The sequence below is a fragment of the Anarrhichthys ocellatus genome, unplaced genomic scaffold (genome assembly GCF_004355925.1).
Source record: "Anarrhichthys ocellatus isolate YVR2014 unplaced genomic scaffold, GSC_Weel_1.0 scaffold22, whole genome shotgun sequence".
In the NCBI taxonomy this organism is placed as follows: Eukaryota; Metazoa; Chordata; class Actinopteri; order Perciformes; family Anarhichadidae; genus Anarrhichthys; species Anarrhichthys ocellatus.
The window spans coordinates 637,549-664,220 of record NW_022280052.1 but is presented as its reverse complement, the minus strand read 5'-3'; the positions used below and the strand labels follow the sequence as shown (position 1 = coordinate 664,220).

The 26,672-nt window shown below is 40.8% G+C and overlaps 1 protein-coding gene across 2 annotated transcripts in view; it reads right to left on the bottom strand.

Annotated features, from left to right (window-relative positions):
- The window catches only part of col24a1 (collagen type XXIV alpha 1 chain), an 80,701-nt gene extending 54,942 nt beyond the window's left edge, over window positions 1–25,759 (bottom strand). Inside the window, exons 1-7 of one of the 2 annotated variants that reach the window (XM_031859501.1) lie at window positions 25,453–25,759; window positions 25,271–25,352; window positions 16,284–16,354; window positions 11,077–12,455; window positions 8,523–8,576; window positions 5,063–5,116; window positions 557–610 (exon numbers count right to left, since the gene is read on the bottom strand). In XM_031859501.1, the coding sequence (XP_031715361.1) occupies window positions 557–610; window positions 5,063–5,116; window positions 8,523–8,576; window positions 11,077–12,455; window positions 16,284–16,354; window positions 25,271–25,323 (1,665 nt within the window). In that variant the 5' untranslated portion in view covers window positions 25,324–25,352; window positions 25,453–25,759. Of the gene's footprint in view, window positions 1–556; window positions 611–5,062; window positions 5,117–8,522; window positions 8,577–11,076; window positions 12,456–16,283; window positions 16,355–25,270 lie in introns of both variants that reach the window. The other variant, XM_031859500.1, reaches the window with a different exon arrangement.
- Between the last annotated feature and the right edge of the window lie 913 nt (window positions 25,760–26,672).

Genomic DNA, 26,672 nt, shown 5'->3' with positions numbered 1-26,672 from the left:
TTTTCCCTGTGTCATTCCATTTTTTTACACATAACTTAATTTCTGAACTAATTTGTTTGGATTTCTTTGTATGTATGGATTAGTTGGGTTGTTACCGACATCTGGTGAAAAGTTCATGTCAACAGCACCTTTAGAAATATAGTTACTGAGAAAAATGGTGACGCGTTCAATACTTAATTTACCCGCTGTATATACAGAAAATGGTTAATTAGATGAAATTAAAAAATCTGTTTTTCATCATCCACATATTAGAAAGCGTTAAGTGACTCATCATATACACTACAGTATATGTAAACTGTTATAATCTACTGATCTGAACAAACATTTTAGGATTCTTTTCATAATATCTTTGCCCACATTAGGATACGTTAAATCACAAGCAGAGATCAAAAGCAGCCACTGGGCAGAGATTAAGTGTCTGTGTGACCAGCTCGGGTAAAATGCCTCAAGACAAGAATCACCGTCAAACGACTAAAGGCTCTGTGACAGTTAAGAGGGCCAGAGGAGCACAGAGGACCAGGGAGCTTGACACAGAGACCGGTGGAAGATTTCTTACCTTCTCTCCTGGTGGAGCCTGGCCTGGAGACAGCCCTGGGTCTCCCTTTGAGCCCTAGAATAGAAACAGGGTCAAAGGATAAGGGATGACTTATGATGACAGCAACTACATTCTTTTGGCAACACCAGATTTCTCAAATTATGGTTATTCTCAAAAAAATCAATTGTTCAATAATCTCATGAAGCACCTATTTTATTACCAGCATTAAAGTTTGTTGTTTTTAATAAACAACTGAAAGATTTTTAGAAGTGCAATAATTGTGAGTAAGCAAGTTAATTAAATCAGATGAATTTGCATGTTTTCTCTTTCTCATAATTTGGACTGCTTCTCCCATTATCTCTTTGGCTATAGCCAAGCGCAAAATCTGTGGCCAATGTGGAGATGTCTTGAGATGCAGCTCCTCTAATGGTAGCAGGATGCTAGCGCCACAAAAATATTCAACTTTATTGAAGTCAACAGAATAAGATCCCAAACGTTTCTAAAAATAGAGGTATAAATCGGTGATGCAAGGACAGTTAAGTGGCTAGCTGTGATGAACATTACACTGCTGTTCAAATTAGGATATTGTGGCTCCAAACAGCTGAAACAACTAAAATGTCCCTTTAGAAATCTATGGGTCAAGGATGTTATATCCATATTTTTCTACAGTCTGTGGTTTCAACCGTTTGTAGTTCAGTTCCATACGTGACACAGCAGGCATTATGGAGGGAGGTGTGTGCTCTGCAACACTGGTGAGTATGTGTACATGTATGTGCCTTTGAAGAGACCACTTTTGCTTTCCGAACATTTTCGTTGTAATTGCATTTTACTGTGACAGCTGTCACAGTTTTGAAGCCAAAGTTTTCAATCAACCATGACAATAATCCACCCAATTTATTGATATCAGTGAATGGTATAAATGCATAATTTAAGTATCATTACCATTTTAAGTGACTTTTAAAATAGCAAGAAATTCAAAAAAGGCCCAGCAAAGAGTACATCTTGGACACATTTATTTATTTATATAGTTTAGGAATTTCAGTCCTATTCTGAATACACTGCAGCGATCAAGGTCCCTTGATCTTTCAATGTAATACTTAAACGTACATACAATTCTTCATGTATAAAGGACAGTTCTAGAAGTCATTGCAGAGTTGCCATCCACATGTCTGCACAGTGACTAAGCAAGTAACACTAAGCAATAAAGTACAAATGCCTTTGAGGATCCGGACCTCACTCAGTTTCTGTGTCATCCCAGACCACATGTGTTATTCCCACAAGGCAGAAGACAAATCAAAGAGTCTGCCAGAATGGAACTGGTGGTAAGTGCATTTCCAAAGAACAGCAATATTGCATTTCAAAAGCCAGAGGTCTTCAGGCTTTTCTTCTTAAACCGATGAGGATAGGGTCATAAAATATGTTCTATTGTCAGACATATAAAAATGTAGTTTAAACTCAAACATTCTTACAGATAGAGCTGCATCTACAGAGGTGATATGGCATGACGAAGCAGCAGTCTTTGGATACCTCAACATAATTTAAGCACAATTCAGCTAAATGTTCAGTTGAAAGTCAAAGCCACATGTGGCTTTTATTAAAACAGACATATCACATGACATGGCTAAGCTATGTTTGACTGCTTTCATTTAAATAAATTCAACAATGTAATCGTGCTTTTTTCAACAATTTGTTGTTCTAGATAACTCATCTAAAGAGTTATTGTGAAATGAATGTTATTTTGTTAAACAGACCAGTCCTTGCCTAAGTTGCATCCCAAGAGAATTATGAACATGCCCACATCCTCAAATGTTGGCTTTGAGGAGCAACAATGCTTATTCATATACAAACTGAATCCTACAGTGAAAACTAAACTATCAAACCTAAGCTCTGATCACCAGTCTGCTTTTAGCGCATCCACCTCTCTCTCTGTCGCTCGTCCACACAGCTATGTCCATACGTTACTCTTAAAACATACAGATCAGACTGCATCCACACACAACAAATACAAGATCTGACCATGTTTAATACACATACACAGGAAAATATACGTGTTATATATCACAACATTAAACTTTATCGATATATAAATGGGATTGTCTCATCCTATATCTCGTCATAATTGTGCTCATCAGGAACACAGGTGAACAATAACAAAAACAGGTTTGGAAAGTAAGAAAAGATGTCAAACAAGTGTCAATCAATACACTATAATATCTTCTTTGATTGTTCAAAAAGTGGTTTGTACATGTGATGAGGTGTGCAGTAGCAAGGACTTCTGAATATGAAATGTAAAAAAAACCTTTCAGCTGGTTCTGGTGCGGCGTACTAAGCCATTGTTTGACACCTTAGGTCCGTACATTTTCCCCAGTAGATTTTGAGCATCATGTTTCCATAGTTTTGACTGACAGCCAGTGAGGCATAGAAAAGCATGGGGGTGGGAGAGCAGAAGTTCTATCACGGCGTAATACCAGGGTTCCTTTCTGTTTGAAAAAGTCAGCAGTGCATGAAGCAGACTAAGAAGATCTTTTAAGTTCAGCAAGCTTATTGTCATAACACTTCAGACTGTGCTTAAAACACGTCAACTAAGCTCAGCTTCAGGGACTAAACAACTTTGTATTCTCGTCCTAGTAACCAAACACATTTTAACAAGAGATATCTTTCCAAACTGAGACAAAGAGTCTCTCAATCTCTATTCCGCCTCCACAATGGGGCTGGGGATGTGAGGATGACTCACTAACAGGTCACTACGGTATTAAATACGCTGATTTGGGGTTTTCTCTGTGTACAAACCAACGTGGGTCTACAAGCTGAAGGAACAGCAAGCTAGCAGGTGGCCCCATATTTCACCAATCAGACGCCCTCAGCCAAAAGCACACAGTGTCCCAGCAAGGTCAAGGGTGACACAGAACAAATACATCTATGTCGATGTGCTGTTTGACTAATCAAGGAGGAAAACAGAACATTCCTCTCTTTATGTGTGTGAGGTGAGGTAGACAAAGAGATCAGAATTCATGAAAAGTACTTCCATATATTTGTCTTGTCATTAGCTATAAAGTTTATGTATTACAATTTCAAATGAAGAGCTATTCACTTATAAGCAAACAGTTTCACATAAAAAGATAAAGGAGGGGAAGGTGGACCATCCACTTGTCCTTTGTTTCAGCTTTTATAGCAATACTGTTCCCTAATTGAGTGCATGCATACAGCATGCACTCTGTGGTAGACAGTCGGGACCACAGTCACCACAACCATCAGCCCACATCCTTGTTCAGTTGTACCAAAGTATCCTTTTCATCTGATCCCATGCTGGGAAAAACTTAACAAAGATTTAAAAAATGCCTAGTTTCTTTTATTTTCTCTTCATATTAAGTCAGCCTCATGGCAAATGAGCAAGGAGTAGCTCCATTATGCCATGGTGAAAGCCCGGCTTACAACAATATCTGCTATGGGGTCTGTCATTTAGGCCAACAACCGTCCTTGTCTCCTCCAGCCTTTCCTGCTGCACTGTGAGAACACAATGGCTCATTTTTATCACTCTTACCGACTTCTGGCTGTGTCTGGTTTAATCCCACTTGCACGGTTTTAAATAACAGAGATTGGCTCATTATCTGCTACAATTAATTCCTTTTGATGAAAGCTTTAACTGCAGCGGAGTAGACTTAAGTGTCAAAGGTTTAGAAGACATTGAGTGACCAGGTAAGATCACTACAACACAGTCTTGTAGGGAAAACAACATGAGCAGCAGAGATTTCCTGAAGAGGTTCTGAAAAACAACCCGAGCCAAGCGTGGGAGGCTTAACAAATTCAGGCAAGAGTCACGCACATTTCACACACGTGATCTGAGTTTGGGTCGTTTTCCGTCCGAAAGTATAAATACTCATTCTAAACATTAGATGTTAGTGTCAAACAATATTCAACTTAAAAGGATATATTGATTACAATGCATACAGACAGACAAACTGTTTGCCTGCCTGTGAGAGGAGATGGCTCTTGATTACAAATGACAAAAACAGGCAATTTGATCAGAAAGGCATCAAAGACTTGGCATCAAGCTAGATACAATATCCTTTGATTTCTCGCAGTAATGACATTGCCATCTCACGTTCTTGGTTGTGTTTTTTTCGGTGGTGATGATCGGCAGGCTAGCATGTTCAATGACAGTACACATCCTCAGGCAGTAGAGAGATCAGGCTGTTATCCCCTTCTTTGAAATCTTAATTTGACTGTCCAACAATGACTCCCAAATCCAACCAACTGTGCCATTATTACCAATGGTGCTATCATATTTATCACCACTTCTTAGATGTCAAATTATAGGTTATGAAAATAAATTGAAGATTTTAACTTTGGCTGCAGACTGCCACAATATCAACCATCTGGTTAAAGCCCCATGTGTTCTTTGTGACTTGCATTGTTCTGATTTTTCTCTGAGCAGAATCCAGATTCTGAGAGTTCCCTCAAACAGCAGAGCCTTTTCTGCCAAATGTAACTGTTTGTATCCCCCTAGCATGGGAGAAGGCCACTCACCTTGGGCCCAGGTGGTCCAGGCTGTCCTGGGCTTCCATGCGGACCGTTGGGACCCTGGAAGAGAGAGAGAGAGAGAGAGAGAGAGAGAGAGAGAGAGAGAGAGAGAGAGAGAGAGCGCATGACATTAAATGGCTGTGCATTGCTGAAAGCAACAGTTCAGTACTGACTTGGGGCTCTTCCCATTTCTCAATTTTGTAGCTCCTCATCTCCTCGCTCCACAATCTTCCGGCTTGCGCCCAGTAAATTGATCTCAGCACTTCATCTTGAAGCCTAGGATGCATAAGCGAGAATACACAGTCGTATCCATTGCGGAAGATCATCTTAAAAAAACAAAATTTGATCAAACTCTCTGCCCTTCACCGTTTGTGTAGCGAGGCAACATTTCACCTTGATATTACTTGTGTTTTTATCGTTGAACGTACACGACAACAAATTCAACTGCTATTATCGTGACATGATGTTTAAAAGTGTAAACAGGTGTTAACGGCAAAATGTTGTATGAATAAACACTGTTTTGAAATTTCACTATATTATCATATTTAATTGATCCCGCTTTAAAACGACAGCTCCAAGTCAAGGATGCTCATTTTGTTAAATGCCCGTTGCCTCGACTTGCATCTCTTCCTCGTCTCCTTCGCTCGCTTCTCCCTTGGGTGGGACTGAGATGCAAGGAGAGGAGGCGTATCTGCACTAACTACACCCTTCATACACTGCACATATCTTCTTCACCGTGAACTTTTGCACACTGACCAATATTTTTGCACATTCAGCACAAAACCTTACAGCTGTCTCATACTGAAATACAGTTACACTGTACATATTTGTTCTGGTATTTTAAAACTATCTTTTAAATATTTTTATTGTAATTTTTCTCTTCTATATTTATCTTCTTGACTATTGCAGTACTTTGCCTGCATTTTTATTTCCTCATTATGTTTATTGTATTTTATCAGTATTGTTTATTGTATTATTGTACCGAGGCACATTTCTTGTGAATAACCTAATTGGCAATCAACCCTATCCTGGTTCTGTCTTCAGACGAGTCATAAGCCTGAATAATAACTGAATAGTTTGGCTCTCTTTCACATCTCGTTCAGATCTCTCAATGGAAAGCACCTTGATAGCTCCACTACCACCACGTCCGTCATGAGACAGAATTCCTTGAACATCACAGGTATGCAATGAATGCACAACCCCACATCCACATGTATGCCTTGTGCATTCGTGCACATTCCTATACACACACACACACACACCATAAATGCACTACATTCCTGCACATCTTTTAGCCTGCTGCTTGCAGACCACGCTTTCTCTGCATTACAGCCAAGAACCAGGAAACAGGCTCTCCTTCTCGCCTTCTTATTCTCTCCCACTGTCATGTTTTTAAAGGAGTCTGAAGTCTTGTAGTTGAAACTTTTAATACATCATTGATTTACGGCAATGTCACCACAGACACCCAGTTTGTAATACTGTAAATACATAAACTTCGCAATACTTTCATCAATGAGCCATAGAGCCTAGTGTATGCACTATATATATGCTGTGAAATTCAAATTTAGCACCTTTTTTGTCAGTAATCTGAGCCTGGTTTCCGCAAGAGCATGTTGACCATAACAAATCGAATATAAATAACCTCTTGAAGTCATTATTTGGTTTTGGTAAAGTGTGATTAAAGAGTCTTAAATGTTAACTTACAAAACATTTTGCTTATGTATGCCTCAAAGATATATAAAAAACAATATATAATGATATAATAAGTTTGCAAAACAGCAATACAAAAATCACTGCAGCCCTTTCCTTCATTCCTTAATAACACTTGATTATTGTATCAATCACCAACTGAATACTTAAACTGTCTCCGCCTTCAGAGATTGTTTAAAAGAAAAGACCCTCTGAAGTAAATTTGCCTGTTTCCATGACAAATGCCCACACCAAATGGTATACCCTGGACCATAGACTCATAGTCTGATAACATGAACAATTAAAGCAATAATAGCAAAATAAGTCTGCTGCTCTGTGCTGAGACAGCAAAGACACAACCACAGTCCCGCACACTGCCCTCAGCTTCCCACCATGTAATGATTCCAAGCCTCCCTTCTGTCTCCACTTTATGACTTAGCCAATGGAGTTAAGAGTATGTTATGTATCAGCTATGTGCTTTCCAAGCCTTTTACTGGGAGACATGTTTTACTATCTGCCACCTCACTCTGTCTGCCAGCCCGTCTTCCTGTCTATCTGCCTTTTGGTCCGCCTGTCATGCTCTCTTAAAATGCAGCAGAACAGACGTCCGCTTTCAGAATGATTTGAATTTTAACGCAGTGGAGATGCCAAAGAAGGGGGATCCAATAACACATTGAACCTGGCTCAACTGTTGCTGCAATGCAACATGACGTCATCTGGCAAAATGCGTTGCATTACTCTGAAACGCTGTATTTCGACTGTTAACTTTGCAATCATCGTGACAAAAGATAAAATAATAGCTGCCTTGGTCATTTTCCAGAGTTGTAAGATCTGTGTAAAGGCTGTGGAGTATCACAAACCGACAAAGACAACCACACACACATTGCCTACATTTAATACACAGAAAGAAACAACTATGCTCATCATGCACTTAAAAACATTTTCCCGTGTTAATGAGCAATGACTTGTCAGTGATCATTATTCGGACACTTGAGAGTCATTGTCCAAAAGCAGGTGTTCAAAACTGTCAATAGGTAACCAAGCACTAACTTCATTTCTATTGCATGTTGGCCCCTGATGAGTGGCCAGCATCTCAAAAGATGTTACAATAGTTCCATGTGGTATTTCTGTTCATATTTTCTGAGATCAGTCTACCAAAAAAACAATTTCAGTTCAGCTATACAGACCTCACCATATAAAAGAGTTTTATAACACGGGTAACTCAAATCAAGCAATCTGATTGGTTCATAGCCGTGATATAATACCCACATACCACTGTTATGACTTTGCATTTTCAGTATCACTCTGCGTCTGAGAAAGAAATGTTCAGGAGCGCAGCAGAAATGCACTAACCACCGCCTCCGTAGTGATGGAGCAACATCCTCGCTAAGCCAAGTAACACACATCCACCGAACAAATAAAAGCAAACCTAGTACAAGTGGTTATCTATTGTATTGTGAACTTTATCATGTATTCATAAAAAACTATTCAAATTGGAATTTGTCTATAAAAGCTTACAACAGGCTGTGATATGATGTTATTGTATCAAAGCTAAGATGCATTGTTTGGCCCTTGATGCAAAGCAGAGAATGCATGAAGAGAGATAAAAGACACATATCTGGTAGTGAAAATAAATCCTCTATTTTAAATTTAACATCTTTATTTGAATGCCACTATCACATAGAGTGAGATGGTCAGAATGCTCCTCCTGATAAATAGTTAACAATTCATTTAAAGTATGTTCCTGTGTACCTTCCCCTTTGCGCAGGTTACTCACCCGAGAACCTCTTTTTCCTGAAGGACCAGGTAAACCAGGGGGACCAGGAGGACCCTAAATCAGAGAGACAGAGGGACAGGGAAAGCGAGAAGGTAATGTTGTATAGAGAGAGGGAGTGAAGGGGGGAGAGATGAGAGTAGGTCAATGGCAAGCAATAACATGCAGTGCACTGTCCAAGGCCCTGCAATGATGAGTATGTGCTATATTTATGTAAGAGAGCTATGAAGTTCAAAGACAGGCGCCAAGTGTTTTCAACTAAAAGCTCTATTGGGAATCCCTCTGAACAGAAGGGTCAGGTTACATTCTGGAGATGAGACTGACACCACCAGCCCGTGGTCAGTCTGTGGCATTAACAAATCCTTCTTCATGGAAAAACTGCATTTCATGTTCTGGTAAGGAGTCTCATGCTAAACAATATCCAATGTTTTTGTTTTGTTTTGCTGGAAAAATCTATTATAATATCAAATACATGTATTCAAATTAAATCTGAACCACAATATCTGGTAATTTCACAAATATGTGACTCTATTAAGTGACAATTACAGTTATATTAAATGATCAGCCAGCCCTAATTACTGACATTTGATACAACAAATGCAAAAATGCTGAGTCCGATGTTTTACATCAGGCATGTCAAACCTTTTGCTTCTTCTTACTCGGCTTTGATTGCCAAAGTGTAGCCGAAGAGAAATACCGGAAAAGGGGTAGAGTTTAAAAATACTAACACTTAGTGGAGGGCATTAGCTAGTACGCTGAGGTGTAAATTGAGTGAGAGAGATTGATTCACTTAAAGGAGAGCTGTATTGAATATTACACACTTGAACAGAGATGACCAACACTGCATAACATTAAGGACTCAGCAGGAAATCCCCTTCTGGGCAAGGAAGCTATTTATTCCTCAAGTTGTTCTTTTACCCCCCCAAAGGTAAAGTTCACACTTTTAGATGAAAAACAGACATTGTGCTATTTAATTTACTAGTATTTACTTTTCTGAATTGTTGCTATAGCAAGAGCTCATGACAGGGTGTTCTGGAGCATCCTTAACCCCGGTCAGAGCAGATGGGCACGGAGGGAGACATGAATAAAGAAGCAGTTGTGTGTTCCTCTGCACTCCCACACACAGACACATGGAAACTGTGAGCACACAACTTCACCACAACAACAAGGCCGAAAGAAAGAGAGGCACTCATGCACTAAAATGATAATACTCATATCCTTCACACATGCGGTCAAAACAAGAGTACATTTTTTCCCAATTGAGTCAATTCAAGAAGTCAAATCTCTGTAAAGTTGAAGGGTAGAATGAATCATCTTTTGAACTTGTTGCATTGTGTGACATTAACTTGAGCTGAATAGCTCCTGTGTTGTAACCCAACATGTGGTTAAAAACGCAAGCTGTCTGTTGTAGGTAGCTTAATAACAGACCATGTAACTAATAAATGCCGGGAAATGCATTAAGGACGTGATGACTGACTGAAGTCTACACTTCCACACTTATATATGACCCATATTAGATTGTTTATCATTGTTATAAATTAGCTCCAGTGAAAAAGATTCTGTTAACTGCTGTTAAGCTCAAAAAACGGTTAAGCAGGCTCACGTCTTCCCCCTGCACATGCCGCTGTCTAGTTATGTGGCTGCAAAACTATGAAATACTTCCCCTGAGGATGTAAACCAGCTCTTTTCAAGTTCAAACGAAGAGCCAATGACACAGAGTGAGCCACCGACCTCCAGATGACCCAGCATTCAAAGCATGCCTGCAACAAAGTGGTCAGAGTAGCCAAGACGTAGACTGACAAAGAATTTTTTAATATCAATATTTACGTCAAATTGTGACCGACTGGAAAAGTCTTTGACTGTATCTTGCTCATAATACTGCAGTACAGTGTACTCATGCTCTGAGACATGAAGATATGTTGCAACAGCTCAGTGCTGGCAAAGCTGTGTTGCACCTACAGACCTGCAGGCACTTAAAGGGGATCTATGGAAACTGGTAGATGAGTCCAGACATCTTACATCATTACACAAACTCTTAAGTCCTCAGTCCCGACACATCTCATTCATGGAAACTTAAGCAATACCTGGAAGTCTGAGCTATAAAAGCATGTTCAGAGGCGAAGGTATCCTGACAGCCTGCTTACATCATAAGGCTAGATGTACAGCTAGCTTTTCTAGCCAGGGTATACTTCCAACCTTCAGATGAGTTTCCTCTCTAACATAAGAGCAAAAGTGGCTGCCAGTATTGCAGCAAGGGAATGACATGTTATTTTAACAACTTGTAGATACATGAAAAAAGAACAGTGCTTGGACATGCCATCACCTACAAATCACTGCACCGCCCTGCCAAAATATATTTTCATATATACAGCGTGTATGTCACAAGGCCAAATTTTACATAGCATTGTAAGTGGGATGGCCCTAAATTACCTTTGATTCCCTCGTATTGCCATTTCCCTCTTGAGCATGTACAGCATTGCACTGAGTTGTGTCTCAACTCTTTGAATAATGTTCCATAAACACTCATAGCTCTACTTGTCATTCATAGATTACTTACCGGAGAACCTGGCTCTCCTTTGGGGCCACGGAAACCATCTTCGTAGTCATAGGAATAGTCTGTATCCTCATACCCATAATCATATCCTCCCATGTCTACATCCTCATAGCTGCCATCCAGCTCGTGCTGTTCTGAGGTGTCCACCGGATTCTCTCGGTACAAAGTGGTGCCATTGACTCTCAGATGAGTCTTCAGGAGCTGATGAGTCTGTTTAGGCCCAGAGTGAGAGTCCCTGGAGCTGTTAATGGTGCTGTTACTGAGTCCTTCCTTCACCCGACTTTGCCTGACTGGGGAAATTAGGCCTGGGGTGGCATCTGGAGACTGCAGGCTCCCAGAGCTGATCTCTTCCTCTGTGCTGTTTTCAGAGTGATCAGTGTCCCCCTGCGGGCTACTCCCTTTTGCCAACACATTTTTGTTAGTGGTGATAGTTGTGCTATAGGCGAGATCCAGAACTGCTCGTCCGCTCAAGGTGGCTAAGGTAGGGCTGTCACGCTGAAACGAAGATGAGGTGGAGAAAGCAAGGGGATCCGATTTGGAAATGTGGCTCTGACCCCTCAGATGAGGTTGTCCTGATGGGCTCAGTGTTGAATACTGCATGGCCGAATTACCTGGGGACAGTTTGAAAGCTGCTGTAGCTTTTAAGGGAGTGTGATGGGTAGCTGCTACTCCAACAAGGGGCTTTGTCAAAGGGTCGGAAGGAGGGTCATTTGCCTTAATATCCAAACTCGGATGCGGCAAAGGCAATCGGTAAGTGTCGGCCAGCCGGCACTGTGTTTTAAGGTAGTTGCAGTAGTGTGCGGCAGCTTCGGCAGACGGATAGACATCTAGTTGGCAGACTCGACCATGAAATGCTGCCGCTTTAGAGTTCATCCTGCCAAGAGTGAAGAGACCCCCAGAATCTCCCAGTGTGTGAGATCTCCCCAGGGTCTGCTCCCGCTGCTGTACTGCTCCACAATCCGCATAGAATGACACCGAGTGTGCACGAACACCAACAGCAAAAGGGTGCTGGCGCCCATCCTGCCAGTTGTAGGTGAAGTAGATGGAGGCTTTCTCTGCAGTGTAAACCACCACTCTGCGTGGCAGCAGCTGAATGCCAAAACGCAGTCTGTCCCTGCCATCTTTGACACTAAAAAGAAAAGCATTGTTTGCTCGCCAGGAGCTCAGGCTAACCACAACAGAGAACTCCTCGCCAATCTCAGGTGGGAACAGACTGGCTGCCGGAGCCTCGTAAAGGGAGTTTGAGTCGAATAATACCCCATATCCAGAAACAGGAAGATTGAAAGGTGAGGGAACAGTGGTGTGAGCAGTCGAAGGTGGGCTTGTCCTCTTTTCTGTGCTGCTTCGAGCTGAAAGCCCCAGTCGATAGAGGATATCCACTCCTGAAGGACAGAGGAGACAATGGTAAGTTTAAGATGCCTAAACTGGATCACAAAGCAGATAGGCTTTGGTTAAATAGTTTCTAAAAAGAAAACTAAACATGTCCTGGACTTCTTTTAAGGTACTCACTTTTGTAAATATTGACAATTTATTTCGAGATAAAGTCACTAAAACAAGTTTGAACTGTTTTGGAGTACAATTTTTCCGAGGTCATCTTCATGGATTTGTTGTCGAATTGAGATTGGTACTTGCAGTGGATTTTGAGAAATGCACAACAGTTAATTGTAACAATAAAGGGCGACACATCTACAGAACTGTACCAAACCCAAATAGCAATAATATTAAAAGAAAAGATAATAAGACAGGTAGCTCTGCGGTCTATGCAACAGTCTGATTCCATGTAATTGTGAAGAGTCTACTTAAAGTCCTACTGGGGACCATGTTTTCTCTCCCTCTCTTTTCTCTAGAACCACAAAATTAAACTTTTAAACCAAATTACAAACTATTAAATTGATAAAAAAGAGCAAATATTAATGGTAATGTAATTGAGAGACTGTTTAACTTTTTATCGGATTACAACGATCCTTAGGAAACAACTACCATTTAAGACCATAAACCAAAAAAGACAAATATCTTTTAATTAGCCTGACAAAGCCAGATTCAGCACAGGGGGCAACACAATTCCATTGCTATGTATAATGCCTGTGTTTATATTTAATGAAAGCAATAGTTCTCACAACTTTAGCCCTGATTTTACACTCACTGACAGTTTTTGGATCTCTCCGACAAAAGCCCCAGATCAGAGGCAAATCCACGTTGCCTCGGAAGTCACACATCGGCTCGCGAACGCAATGTGTGAACTGTTCAATGACGCGAGCAAAGAGGCATATGCATTCCAGATATCTAGAATACTAAATATCTTATCCTGTAAGGGTGTGTGCCAGGAAGCCAAGGCCAATGAGAGCGGGAGACACTTCATGTACTGTATGCATTGCATTTGCAATACCAAAGTTGATGTTGTACCTAGGGTGTTAGATGTTGGCATGAATAAACATAGAACTTAACACAGTGACTGATCTACATAGGGAAATAGTTAGGATGTGCTGACACAGGCTATTATGTGAACATGTCTGCCAACACCAACATCAACAAGCAATGCTATTCCAGTGTCACCTCTGGCGTGTGTTATCGTGACAAAACATAGTTTAGAGACCTCATCTGGAATTCCTCCTGGAGAAAGGTTGTAGTGTGTGACACCCTGTCATGTAGCATGATAAACACAACGACTACAAGACTCACGATTGCAAGACAGCAATTTGTATAGCGTGAACAGCGATCTGACAACTTCAAAAGTCGTGGAGTGTGAATTTGGCTTTTGATGTCTTTCGTGAAAAAGTAATTGTGAAGTGAAGATTTTGTTCAAGAGTTGACAACAAGGACCAACAAGAAACATGGGGAGCAACGCGGGACAATGGTCCCTAGACAAACATATTCAAGTCATTACAGACCACCGTAACACGCACATGATATCTGTAGATATTGTTGCAATTCTCACTGATCACAGGTTTAATAAATGTCCTTCTTCAAGTAAAAAAAACAACAAGTCACTGGTCACTGGCTGTCCTATGATGCTGCTGACCCCTCCCAGTTATTCTCCCAGAGTAGTACCAGAAAGGCAGCTGTGGCCCAGATGAGTGGAAGGGACTCGAGAAAGGATGGGGCCTAACTAAGATAAAGGAAACCAGTCCACACAGCCTTTTTGAATCAATCTGCCACCAGAGATTCATGAGATCAGCATTCCTCCTAATGGTCTTGTCATTGTTTTCCCATGCCCACAGGTAACAGATGTTGTATGTTAAGTCAAACATTATTTGGAGACAGAGGAAGTTCCGTGCAGTGTTGGCTTTGAATGAAAGCAATAGACATATGTGTCACACATGTCACATCGTGTCAGTATTGAGAAGTAATAGTTCCAGAAAGACAAATGTAAATATCAAGTGAATCAGAAATGGGTCGGCCATTTAAGAAGCTGCCCTGACCTGTGTGTCTGTGTTTATGTTCACTTGCGAAAGAAAGAGGGAGAGATTGAGAAGAAATGCAATGTGAGTGTGTGCATCTGTGAGCATGCTGCCTGACTAAGAACAGGGAAGCCTGTACAAGAAAGCAGCATGAATTTAAGCATTTTATCAGTCACGTACTGTAAGTTTCAAATGTTTTAAATGGTCACATTTAGACAAGCGTGCCACATGATAGTTTCGCATTGACACACAGCGGCACAGACAGCGATGTCACAGCCACGGCCACACACACACACACACACACTACAGGACGTCGGTGTGTAAATTCTTCAGCGCGAGAGAAGACGACGTAAAGCTCGCAATTTGTCACAACTGCGAGTCCAACATAAGTCCTGGATGAGCAACTTGAAAAAAAGATTTGGAACATGTGACTTCATCACTTTATCATTTTGTCATTCACCCCCATGCATGCAGCTCAGAGTAATCACGGCTTTTAACAGAGGAAACAGCTAACATGAACAAAGGTTTCATTGACTTGGCTGGCGAGAAACTTGGTGACACTAGCTCTAAGCAGCTTATTATACATAATTAAAACTACTAATGCCAAGAATGTTTATTTTAATCAAAGCAACTATTTAAATTAAAATACAATAATTTATTCCCTAATCATTTCAGTTGTGTGTTTTTATGCATGACAATAACAAAGTATAAGGTTAACATTTAGAGCCTTTTTTTGTTAAGTCTGACTTTGAGCGGGTTAATATTTTTTTCTAGACAGTTCCAGGACGGTGGGGAAAAAAGTTATCCTAGAGCCTTGCTGTCAATTATAGTTCTTAGAAAGAAAAATCTGCAAAAATCTGAATCAGCAGGTCAGACTTTAAAAAAAATCTAAATCGGCCGAAAAAATTGCATCTATATTTGCTAAATTTGCCAGACATACCTGATCAACATTCAAGACCATTACTTTGTCACTGTCACAATGCAATTTATTACTGTATGCTAGAACAATGGAGTCCACTAGTTTTGTTTCTGTCATAGATGTGTTGAACACTAAAAACAGTGAAACAGAAGCATTCTTTTTCTGTTTCAGTGCTTTGGAGGGTGGTAGGGAAAGAGGGTGAAGCAGAGAGAGAAAGTGTAATAAACAAAAATAAGATATATACGGTACACCATCCTGGATGTTGTTTTGCAGGATTTATAGTCCTGGCAGGGAGACTGAGATGTCCTTGACATTCTTAGCCCGAGGTAAAGTCAGCCCAGATTCCAATTAACCTGTCTCATATGTGAAGACAAGCTGCTCTAGCACTCTGTGTGCATTCCTCCTCCCCTCGTTATGACGGATTGATCCTGCTAGGAGTGGGCTCATGAAAATGATGAAATAAGGGTAGGGACCCTTGAGGCGGTTTGTTTCCTCTGTGCAAGGGGCAAATAGACAATGCACACATATGTGGAGATGTGAGGAATATTGAGGATTCATTGAGAGGTAGGTCAACCTTAAGTTAAGTGTGCATACACTATCTAGCATTTCTGGCAGAGGGCCCAGTGATATAACCCGTCAACAAATTCCCAGAGAGCAACCCGTGGAATCAAGACATATCAGTTTTCTTTACATTCTTTTGAAACCTCTGAATGTCAAAAGATGGATGAAGTTCTAAGAACTGACTGTAGATATGGCTGCATGATCAAATGTCAGAAAGAGTAGTTCACTAGTCACAAAGACATAAAGAAAGATGGGGACCTTTATATAAAACGAGTACAAGTGATAATCCTAATGCTAATGTTTAATTCATGTCTTAGGGTTCTGCTGTTTACCTTGAGCTAGGTAGTCTTCTTCTCCAGAGAGTACTGCTGAGCATACTGACAGGAGCAGGATAAAGTTCCACCTAGAGGGACACACAAACACAAATGAATAACAGCTCATTTTAATTGCAATCTATTGAAAGTTTGAAACAGAGAAATGTAGGCAGATGTTCCAATCAGTAATCATGTCAAGCTAATGAAGGACCATTCAGATCAAAATTCTGCTACAGTGATTTTTCCCTTAAAAGACCCTGCTCTCGTACATACATACAGTATGTCCACTGAATCATTTGAGGAACAGGTTGCCATTCCATCACAGGGCGAAAATAGATGCAAACAAACACATTTACATGTATGACTGATTAGAGTGTCTAAGTCGCCTTGTGTGTTGCAGCCTAAGATGAAAACTAGATTTCCATGAGTAAATATGAGGGACCAGGGCTGGAAAGTCATGCCTGATCTTTCTCGCTGTGAGACAGCAATGCTGACCTATTAACAAAGGTAGCACCCCTTCTCCAAACCAACAATCCTGGTGATATACTGTAGTTCATACAAGGAATTGATGTTCATCATAAAGATGCATGCCACAAGGTTTTCATTGCATGTGAAACTGTCAAAAGAGAGATGACGGTATACTACATTCAGACACCATACTGATTATCCTGAGTACACTGAGACGCACAGATGAGCCAACACTCAAGTCAAATAATAAATCAGCTCTACAAAGAACAATTGTCTCTTGTTGAGGTTTTGTTTCAGTCACAAGTGAAATAGAGAGCACACAATTGCGGTAAGTCTGAGAAAAACACCAATGACTATAAATTGACTTTTTTTCTATTCAGTCATTAGCTATTAAAGGTTTAGCCTTATCCTGCCAACATAGGGAGAGTCTCCCTGAAATCAGCAATTTAGAGTAGAAGGCACGGGCCTCTTGAGGGATGAGGTTGAGATTGCCTGATGGCATACCTCTTGAAACTAGAACACAAGTGGCATGTTACTGTTTATAAGTGCCAGAAGTCAGTATACCAAAACCAACAGTGGCATACCACTCAGGCTTGCCACATGCCACTAGAACAAGAGTGGCATGCCATCCCAGCCAGCGGTTGGATCATTTTTTTAATATAGCTTACTCTTGCTAGTTTCTCAAGATTACCAACCCTGCCTTTAACGTTTCTCGCATCAGTTGTTTTGACATGTCATAGCAGAAAAAAACAGGCAAATCAATAACAGGAATGATGACCATGTTCAATTTAGGAAAGTCGGTAAACAATGCCGTTGAACCAGCATGCACAATACACGGGCCCTAGAACTCAAACACCTAAAGCTAACGGAAAGCAGTCGTTACTAACGATATTGCCTAACTGCACCTGTGATTGCCAAAATGTCTACCATAAGACTTATCTCGAAAAAATGAATCAAAAGAAAACACAGCTGTTAATTATATTGCCTACCACCACCTATGAACACAGGTTTTGTACTTCCTCTCATAGCGTGTGAAGAATTGGGTATAAAAAATAAAAACAAGCACATTAAAGACAACAAAGTAGAACAGAGGTAAGCATAAACATTTGTAACATTCACATATTAACGTTATATGAGATGGCACAAAGAAAAGACCTCGACTAGCCAGCCATAACGGTCGTTAATTGAATGTTCATACAAAGATAAAAGCCAACGGTAAGGGTAGCTAGTTAGCTAATTGACATTAAATTTAACTAACACCAACATTAGTTATCGTTGACAAAACTGATTTATCAAAGTCAAGTCTGTTATGACTGTGACCTATAGTTAAATTATTTTCGCCAGCATGCAGGTAATTCGCTACCTTGCGCAGTGATTTAGAACGTCTGGGTTTGAGGTGTGTCCTGTGTGTGCTTGAGGCCAATTAGCAACAAGCATGATGGAATAATGTATGGCAGTGGCCTAAACAACGTCTACAAATGTTATGACATTGTTCACATTGGGTAAACACACCATGGGCAAAATAAAGGAAGAAAACCTTGTGCAATGTGATGGTAAACACATACATAACAAGCAGAGGAAATTACTTACATTGTAAAATTATTACCATAAATATACAAAACAAATATATTTCATGCTGTAAACCACACAATGAATCTAAACTTTATACATTACATTTAATTATAGGCTCACTGGCTAATGGTAAACATTAATGCTGAAATTATTTGTAAATTCATTAGTCAATTAACCCAAAGAAATTATTGGTAACAATTTTCATAATCATTAATCGTTTATATTATTGTGTGTTGAATACCTTTGGATTTGGACATTTGATTGGACATATTAATTGATAATGAAAGTAAAAGTTTCAGCCCAAGACCACATTGAGTCAAAATCAGTTCTTGGAACATGTATAAAGAAGCGGGAATCCGTTAAAAGGCAACCTAACTCAGGCTGTTTATGTCGGGGAATATAGTGACAAGTCAAGCAGGGAGCATTTCTGTGTCGTACTTTACTGTTCACAAACAATCGTGGATTTTGTTTCAAAGGCACATTTGGTTCATAACAATTAAATGCTGTTCATGGAGGCATGCCTCAGCAAAGCTTTGACCACAAAGAGGGAAATCCACAGCTGAAATTTAGACTGATACGAGCCACGCCTGCTTTTCAAGATTATTATATGTTTAACTTGCAGAGAGCACTTTGTCTCATCGATCTTCATTCTCATTCTCTTGTTCACTGTTTTTTAAATATAAAATAAGATCATGATCTGCTTATATATTCTGAAAAGCCACACATACCATACATGATAATATAGTGATTTTACTTCAATTCAAAAAACATCTTTATATACTACTGCTTTGACTGCTATTGAAAATTGTCATCATGCTAAAAACAGATAAAGAAAAAGCACATCTTGTTAAACACTTATAATTGAAAGAAACATAATCTGTATACACTCATTTATATTCACGCAATGAGATGGACCTACGTGTAACTCATATATGACTGCATGCCCTCAGTACTTCAGTACTTTGACCCTCACTGACCCCACCTCTAGGTGGCAGTGCCCACCATATAGCTAGGAGGGCAGCTTGTGCTGTGCACCATCAGTAAAAAGCCAAAGAAATGTAAAGAAACCCAGTGCAGTGTGCATTCACACGTCACATTCACATTCATTTTCCCTTATTCAGATGAGATTTTCACATACACTACATGTTACGTTAATACCAGTTTTAAATGGGGAGCATGTGCAACGTTTGTAATTCAGAGGCCAGCGATTACACAGACCACCGTGCACAAATGTCCCCATCTGTCTTCAGTCTTTATTCAATGAAATCTCTAAAGCTAAAGCAACAGCAGAACATTTCATCCTGGTTATACACTCTCACCATCCGTGTTGTGGGTAACCTAACTATATAACGCAGTGTAACATTTACTGACATTGTCAACCAGTATAGGGGTGTGAAAAAGCAAAGCAAGATATGTAGCAGTGTTTTAGTATTAAACCATACAGATTGGATGTAAGGGTAATATACTAACTAAAATAATATCAACACTATCTTTACAAAAACTAATACTACAGGTGAGCATAATCATTTTTCTTGTTCATGTTTTCCTCAGTCAAATCACATGTCAAACTACCAAATACACCAAGCCATTAAACCTAAAAATGGAATAATAACTTTTTTGTAAATGTGGGGAAACTTTGCATTGCATACAAACTAAAATATGATCTGATATTTGGATTTTGCTTTAAACAGTAGTCCTCGTCACTGGCATGCCATCTATTTTCTCCCACAACACACTTTACAGAGCAGTTACAGACTGCTTCAAAGCATACTCTGTACATTCAAACCAAATCAATCACATGGACAGTCCTGGACGCAGTAACAGCTGCTGACACAACTTGAAGGGTCTTTTGACAACTAGCGGGATGATTGTCAGCGGCAGTAGGCCAAATGACAGGAGGAGACCATAGTTCTGTTATTTTAATATGCAGTTATGTAAGACTGCTATCAATCACCGGGTGCTGTCGCACCTTAGAAATGTAGGGATTGTTATGGCTACAAACATCTCTCCTTCATGGCCTTTGAGGACAAGATTAACCCGGCAAAGAGGCTACCAGTAGTGTTTGTGTGGCCCTGCTGGATGGAAAGCCACAGACAGGCAACCATGTTTGTCTTCCCAGAGCAATGTGGCCCGCAGATTTGAGCAAAACAAAGAGAAACAGACGCAGGCAGAGAAAAGAACGAGAGAAAGAGAGAAAGAAAGAGATGAAGAGAAAAAAACAACAAGAGAAAAGGGAAAGAAAAAGATTGAGCGCAAGTAGAAACACTATGGGCAGTGTCTGTCACTTGTTCCCCATTGAGAAAGTGGTGTGATATTCCACTGTTGGGAACAGACATATCCCTGAAGCAGGAAAATACAACAGAGAAAAACGAGGGGGGAATATATGATTACAATCATTCATCTGTCGGGAGAGGATAAGACTGACATTTATGAAGCCAATGACGAGCTGGTTCTGCATTAAAGTTGGCAGGGTTTAAAAGTAGACCAAAAAAGAAGAAAAAAAACTAAATATAACGCATAACATTCCCTTTTGGAGTGTCAAGTGGGGCCATCTGATGCTGATCCAGACAGCTTTTTCTGCCTGTCTGTCACACAGTCTCCCTGTAAAGGGCTATTTAAGGCATCCCTGAGACTCATCGAGTGAACAGACTCAGGTCATCGCTTCAGCACATCTACAGCGACGCAGTTACCTTAATCCTAGCATTTACCATCCTTCCGTCTCAGCATCAGTTGGTGAACTTTGTGAGCCCTTTTTTAAAGATTTTATATTTAGTTATATGCAAACAGGAAGGAAGCGACAGAACTGAGTTCCTCGTGCCCAGAACGTAGGCTACAGGCAGAGCCACCAGTTTCATTGTTTCTTTATTAAATCCTGTGGTAAATCCCAGTCTAAGTGACAGCACACTATGACATACTTTCCAGCCCTTGCAGTTAATGGAAAAGACTGCTGAAAGAAAGACAAAGCTCCCCAAACACTGCTCTGTTGACTGAGGGAAATGCCACTACGTGGGGAGTGGGTGTCATGTCAAGACTATAAATAATCCCAACTTAAAACTCCTCTCTGCAATGAATCATTCCAGCGGTAACAGATCTTGCCTTTCTCCTCTCAAAATGAGCTTGGATCCCTCACAATGGTTCATTCAACTGAGGAAAAAGGCTGAGGGGCAAATGGAGAGGTGCAGTGCTTCATCTGGTTTGGCAAAGAGAGCAATGTCACTTAAGGTCTGTTTACAGTCCTCATAAGGAGAAGGAAACCATTTTCTTACTTTCATCGTTGATGTCTTTCAGGGTGTGACTTTGTGAGCAGTGACGTTCACGGTACAATGTTTACATGTCTCATTTGGCAGGCCACTTACTAAATCCATTAGCATCAACAAAGTATGCAAAGCTGTTAATCTACCCAAACTAAAATGTTTGCCTTCTTGAGGGAATAAACAGAACGGAAGGTGTACGCGTAAAATGGCTGTTTATCTGTGTTGGGGGTAAAAACCATGTACAGCAGCTCCTCTTTACTTCGCCTTCGGTGGAAAGGTTCTCTGACATGCTGGACCATCGAAACAAACACGATGGGAGTCACCTTGATTGACCCGTCACATTGCATCCCCTTCTGTTGACTTTGAAAAGATCGTTTCTGCCTTCACAAGAGTAGATGCGGTACTATTTAGAAGTAGTCCACATGGAGTCATCGTTCAGAAAATTGAGGTTTATAGAGCTTGACCTTGGAGCATTTGCCTAACCTCCACTGTTATATGCCCTTCATAGCAGAAATATGGCTCAGTTGAGCCGACGTTATAAATAGAGTGGGATTCAAAACAGAGTGAAGCAAATAGCTTCGACACATAACCTGACACAGTGCTCTCACTCGCTGTAATGAGTTTCATGACATTAGTCACTTTGCGAAGACATCAAACTGTGAAAGAAAGAAATCGGAAAGCTCAAAAATGACATCCATCATATAAACTGTAGAGTTCTTTTGTTAATACCCAGCATTAGACACACACACACACACACACACACACACACACACACACACACACACACACACACACACACACAGCGTTCAGATGCTAAGACCAAGCAGATATTTCTCTCGACGGAAAGATCTGAGTGTCTTGCTAATCAGGTGTTCTGTTACTGCATGCTTTCACTTCTCAGTCTCGACCAAAGAATGCCTGGATATGAGCAAGTAACTGATCCACAGCCAATATATGCTCTTACTGGCCATGTTTCAGCTTTAGCACCTGTATCTTGGTCATAATTACTTCATTATGGAAGCACTAAGCGGGCTTGTCTTCTTATCGTTTCTAAACTGCCGTGAGCGCAAATTAGCAGGTCAACAAGTTTCCAGGTTTCATTTGGCCATTTGATGTTCTCTCTCGGGCTAAAGATTGAAATACTTTGCAGATCTGGTGCATTTCCAAAATACTCCAAGCAACTCGTGAACAAAACTATTCATCTTATTTTGTAAGACCGCCGGCGTCTTAATTGACAAAGAGCCGAGCGTGGTGCGTGGTTTGCGCTCACTCAGATGGGTGACTGGAGTCAGGAGGTCACCGCAGACCAGAGAAAAGATTGACTTAGTACACAAGACAGCGAGCAGACAAAGAGCTGTGAGTAAACCTCCACTGGCTTAATAGTTTGCCCTTTTCCTGTTGCGGGGGGGACCTGCAGATGTTAGAAGGGCTAAATACACTCACTCTCACAGACAGGCCAAAATCCCTGCAGGCAATGGTGCGGAGAAGGTGACTATATGGCAGCAAGAGAAAAAGGGCAGGCTGTGATTCCACCTTGCATTATTTTTGCTTACAGGAGTGAATACTCTGATATGAAAAAATGAAAATAACAACAATAATAATAATAACGCCACCTCGGCAATGCTTTTCCTATCAACAGTTCCTCACCATGGGCAGACATTAGGTCACAATAGAAATGTTTGCATTGGGCTCTGTAGATTATGCTGAGTAACTTAGACATTGTTTCCTCTAAGACCTGTTGCTGTTGACTTTTTTTTATGTTTGTCAATGTCAATACATTTTTCACATCTCACAAACAGCTTTTACTCACCTCCATTGTTATGGGGTGGTGTATAAGTCTTAGCGTGAATGTAATAATAAAAAGTAAACTAGCTACATAGCTAAATACCAATCATTGAGACTTCTTTTCTTTATTTAGGGGTGGACTGCTCTTTATCTTCAGCCTCATGTTATACCACCCATATAGGATTGAACTGAGCTTGTTACTCTTATTGGCCAAAGATTACAGACTCTTTGGCTTAAAATACACAGAAAACAAAACAAAAGATGTGAGGCCATCATCACAGTAAGTGTGATGATGGCCTCATGGCAAGCTACAGTATCTGTACTTAACGACAACAAGAGTTGGAGAGTAGTTCTTCACAGTAGACTTGTTGGTGGTCCAGTCAAATAAGAAGAGTGTGTACGTTGCTATTTGAATCCTCATATAAATAAATAGTAGGGTACCCTCTTTAGTTTCCATTGATGTTCGCAATAAAAGAGAAACCCTGTATCCAACACCTCAGCAACCTACTGAACACACCTTTCATTAAAACACAGGTGCACCACACCTTAGATGAATCAATCACACTTAAAGTAATTGTAAACTAACCACTGTGTCAGAGCACCAGGCAAAAAACAGTCCACCTCATCATCCATCATTACATTTACCATTTTTATCAGCCATTAGTCTAGATTCCCCTCCTCCAAAGTATAGCTCATCTCCACTTCCTGAAAAACTTGCATCATCCACTTATCATGGGAAGCACCAGCTAACGTTGAGGAGACAGCATGCTCTCACTAACGTGTACAGTATGTGAGTAGCTGTGAGTCTCTGCAGCTCTACAGTCCAACCACCACCAGCAATGGAGCAGCAATACTTGCAACAGTGGCCGATTATCTGGCGCTCAGGAGCCAGTCAACCACTGATGCATACACACTAACTCTCCCAGTGAATTCAAGGGAGGCCATGACTGTTCTCAGTTAACCCGGTTCTCACTTTGTTTTCCATCGAGCAAACACTATCAGCGGAACAACAGAATGCTTTGTGAGCTCAGCTCTCTTTAGATCGTATCTGGAAGGAACTCATAATAGAGTACAGACAACTTGGACTCACTTCTGATGGAAGAAAATACATTTCCTGTTTAGTAGCCTATGGAGGCGTGCACATTTCTGTAGCTCCACAGTCCCAGCTGAATGTAACAGGACAACAAAACCTGCATGCAGGATGTCAATAATAAACACTTCCATGAGGAATGTTAAGGTTTAAAGGCACTGAATAGATTTTTTTCCCCCATTTAAGGCAAACACTATGACAGAGTTTGATTAATGTGTTAGATGCTGAGTAAGCACCATTGCTTCCAAGCCATTTTCAATGTTCATTTCCCGGCTTATCATAGCTATGTCAGTGAAAGGGCGTACAGCAGTGGACCACATGGTATTCAGATAATAATGGAGGAGATCCCAGGCTGCATGTTCATGGGACTAGTTCAAAGCCAAGACTGTGCACTTACTAAGATGTCAGCTACATTCATCAAGATAAACTCGGCATGAAAAAGAAGTTCACAGTAAATATTCAAAACTTTTACACAAGTACACATGTGCAGCTGTAGTGCGGCTTGTATGATTATTGTGCAGAACTGTGGGACGAAAAGTCAACAGAAACAAAAGGATCGAATTGAAAACATCCTAAAATGAAAAACAATATTAACTGACCAATCATTTCAATATTAAACTCCATGCATTTATCGTATTGACCGAATTGAAAATACTGTATTTTCAGTCACGTTTTGGTGGCAAACCCTGTATATTTGCAAGCACTTTGCTTAGTCAATTGGCGTAAATAAGTCCCCCAGTTGCCATTTTATAAGAAAATCTGTCCCAGGAACAGTTTCAAATGTACATAGGTGGCCTAACATCTGCATACTATTAAACCAATAGTTGCCCACTTACGTTGCTGCCGCGGAAACGTGTCCACTCCTTGTCCGTTGAGCTCCTAAATGCATTTGTATGCATTTGTCCAGGCAGCAGAGATCTGGGTGAAAACAGAATCACACTGAAGAGGATACCTGCTCATGGGCTAGCCCTTTGGTAACAGCCAACGGAAGCGTAAAGTGGACGGATGAGTTCTGCACCTCAAAATTTCCTCATCGTATCGCAGTCCGGAGGAGAGATCTCTCCCACTCTTCTCAGATCCTTTGCGCTCTGCGGCGCGCAGTGATCCGACTATTTCTATCCAAAGTGGAGACGCGCAACAGTTGCATGGAAAAGTTGGCTTGGAGGACTGCAGGAGAGCTAACTCAACTGCTGTGTGCGATACAGAGAGGCACAGCTCGACTACTTCTCACTGAGTGGTTTCCAACACAACAGCAGATCCAGCTCTGAGCGTCTTTACCCCCAGGCGGTGGTTTCTGCTATGTGCCTTGACTTGTACTGATGCAAGGGGATCCGTATTCACCCCGACACAACTCCTACCAGCCGGTGGTGTTGAATTTCACCAGTTACGGGCTCGTGACATCACGGGTGGACTTTTGGCTCGTGTTCATTGACTAATGTAGTAGTGACCATAAAACTAAAGCGTAGTTGATACTCGCCGAAGTGAAGCCCCCGCGAAAATGCCCCAAGCAGGCACAATATATGAACTCACCGTATACTCTGCAGGGCAGGCTCTAATTGCAAAAATTAGCATAAGCTTGCATGCAAAGACACACACACACACACCAGCACTTACTGCCACATGTGTATGTATACACATAGAGTACACACCAAGACTAAATTAATGCCAGACAATGTCAGAATTATGCTGACAAGCAAATCTGCAGGTGCTGCAGCTCAAGGCTGTTGTTCTAGCACAATGGCAAGGCTATATGTTATCCATCACGAGGCAACTCATATCAGGGTTAGTTTATAACTTTTACTTTTTGGTGCAAAACGTCTTTGGACACATATCCCCAAAAGTGCACCCTTCTCTAAGAGTATATTTTCTTAGCAGGGGAGTAGAGGGTGGAGTACTGTGATTGGACACAGCAAAAGTTAATTTGAATGTCATAAGCAGTTGACAGTATGAGGATAAGCCAAAACAGGCGAAATGAGAAAGCATTTTGGGCATTGTTTGGTTGGTTAATGGTTCCCTATGATCCTGCCGGCTCCACAGTGCAATGCATAGTGTGGGCCAGAGACCTAATAATTGAATTTCTACTCAAATTTTACAGACCACCATGTGACATAATCCTGTGCAGGTCTGAGAAAATGAAACATGAAGGTGGTTTAACAGGCTAGGTAGCAATGCATGCAGTTTGAGGGGCTTTGATTTGGCATCAGTTCCATCTGCTGCATTGTTTTTAATCCTGAAATT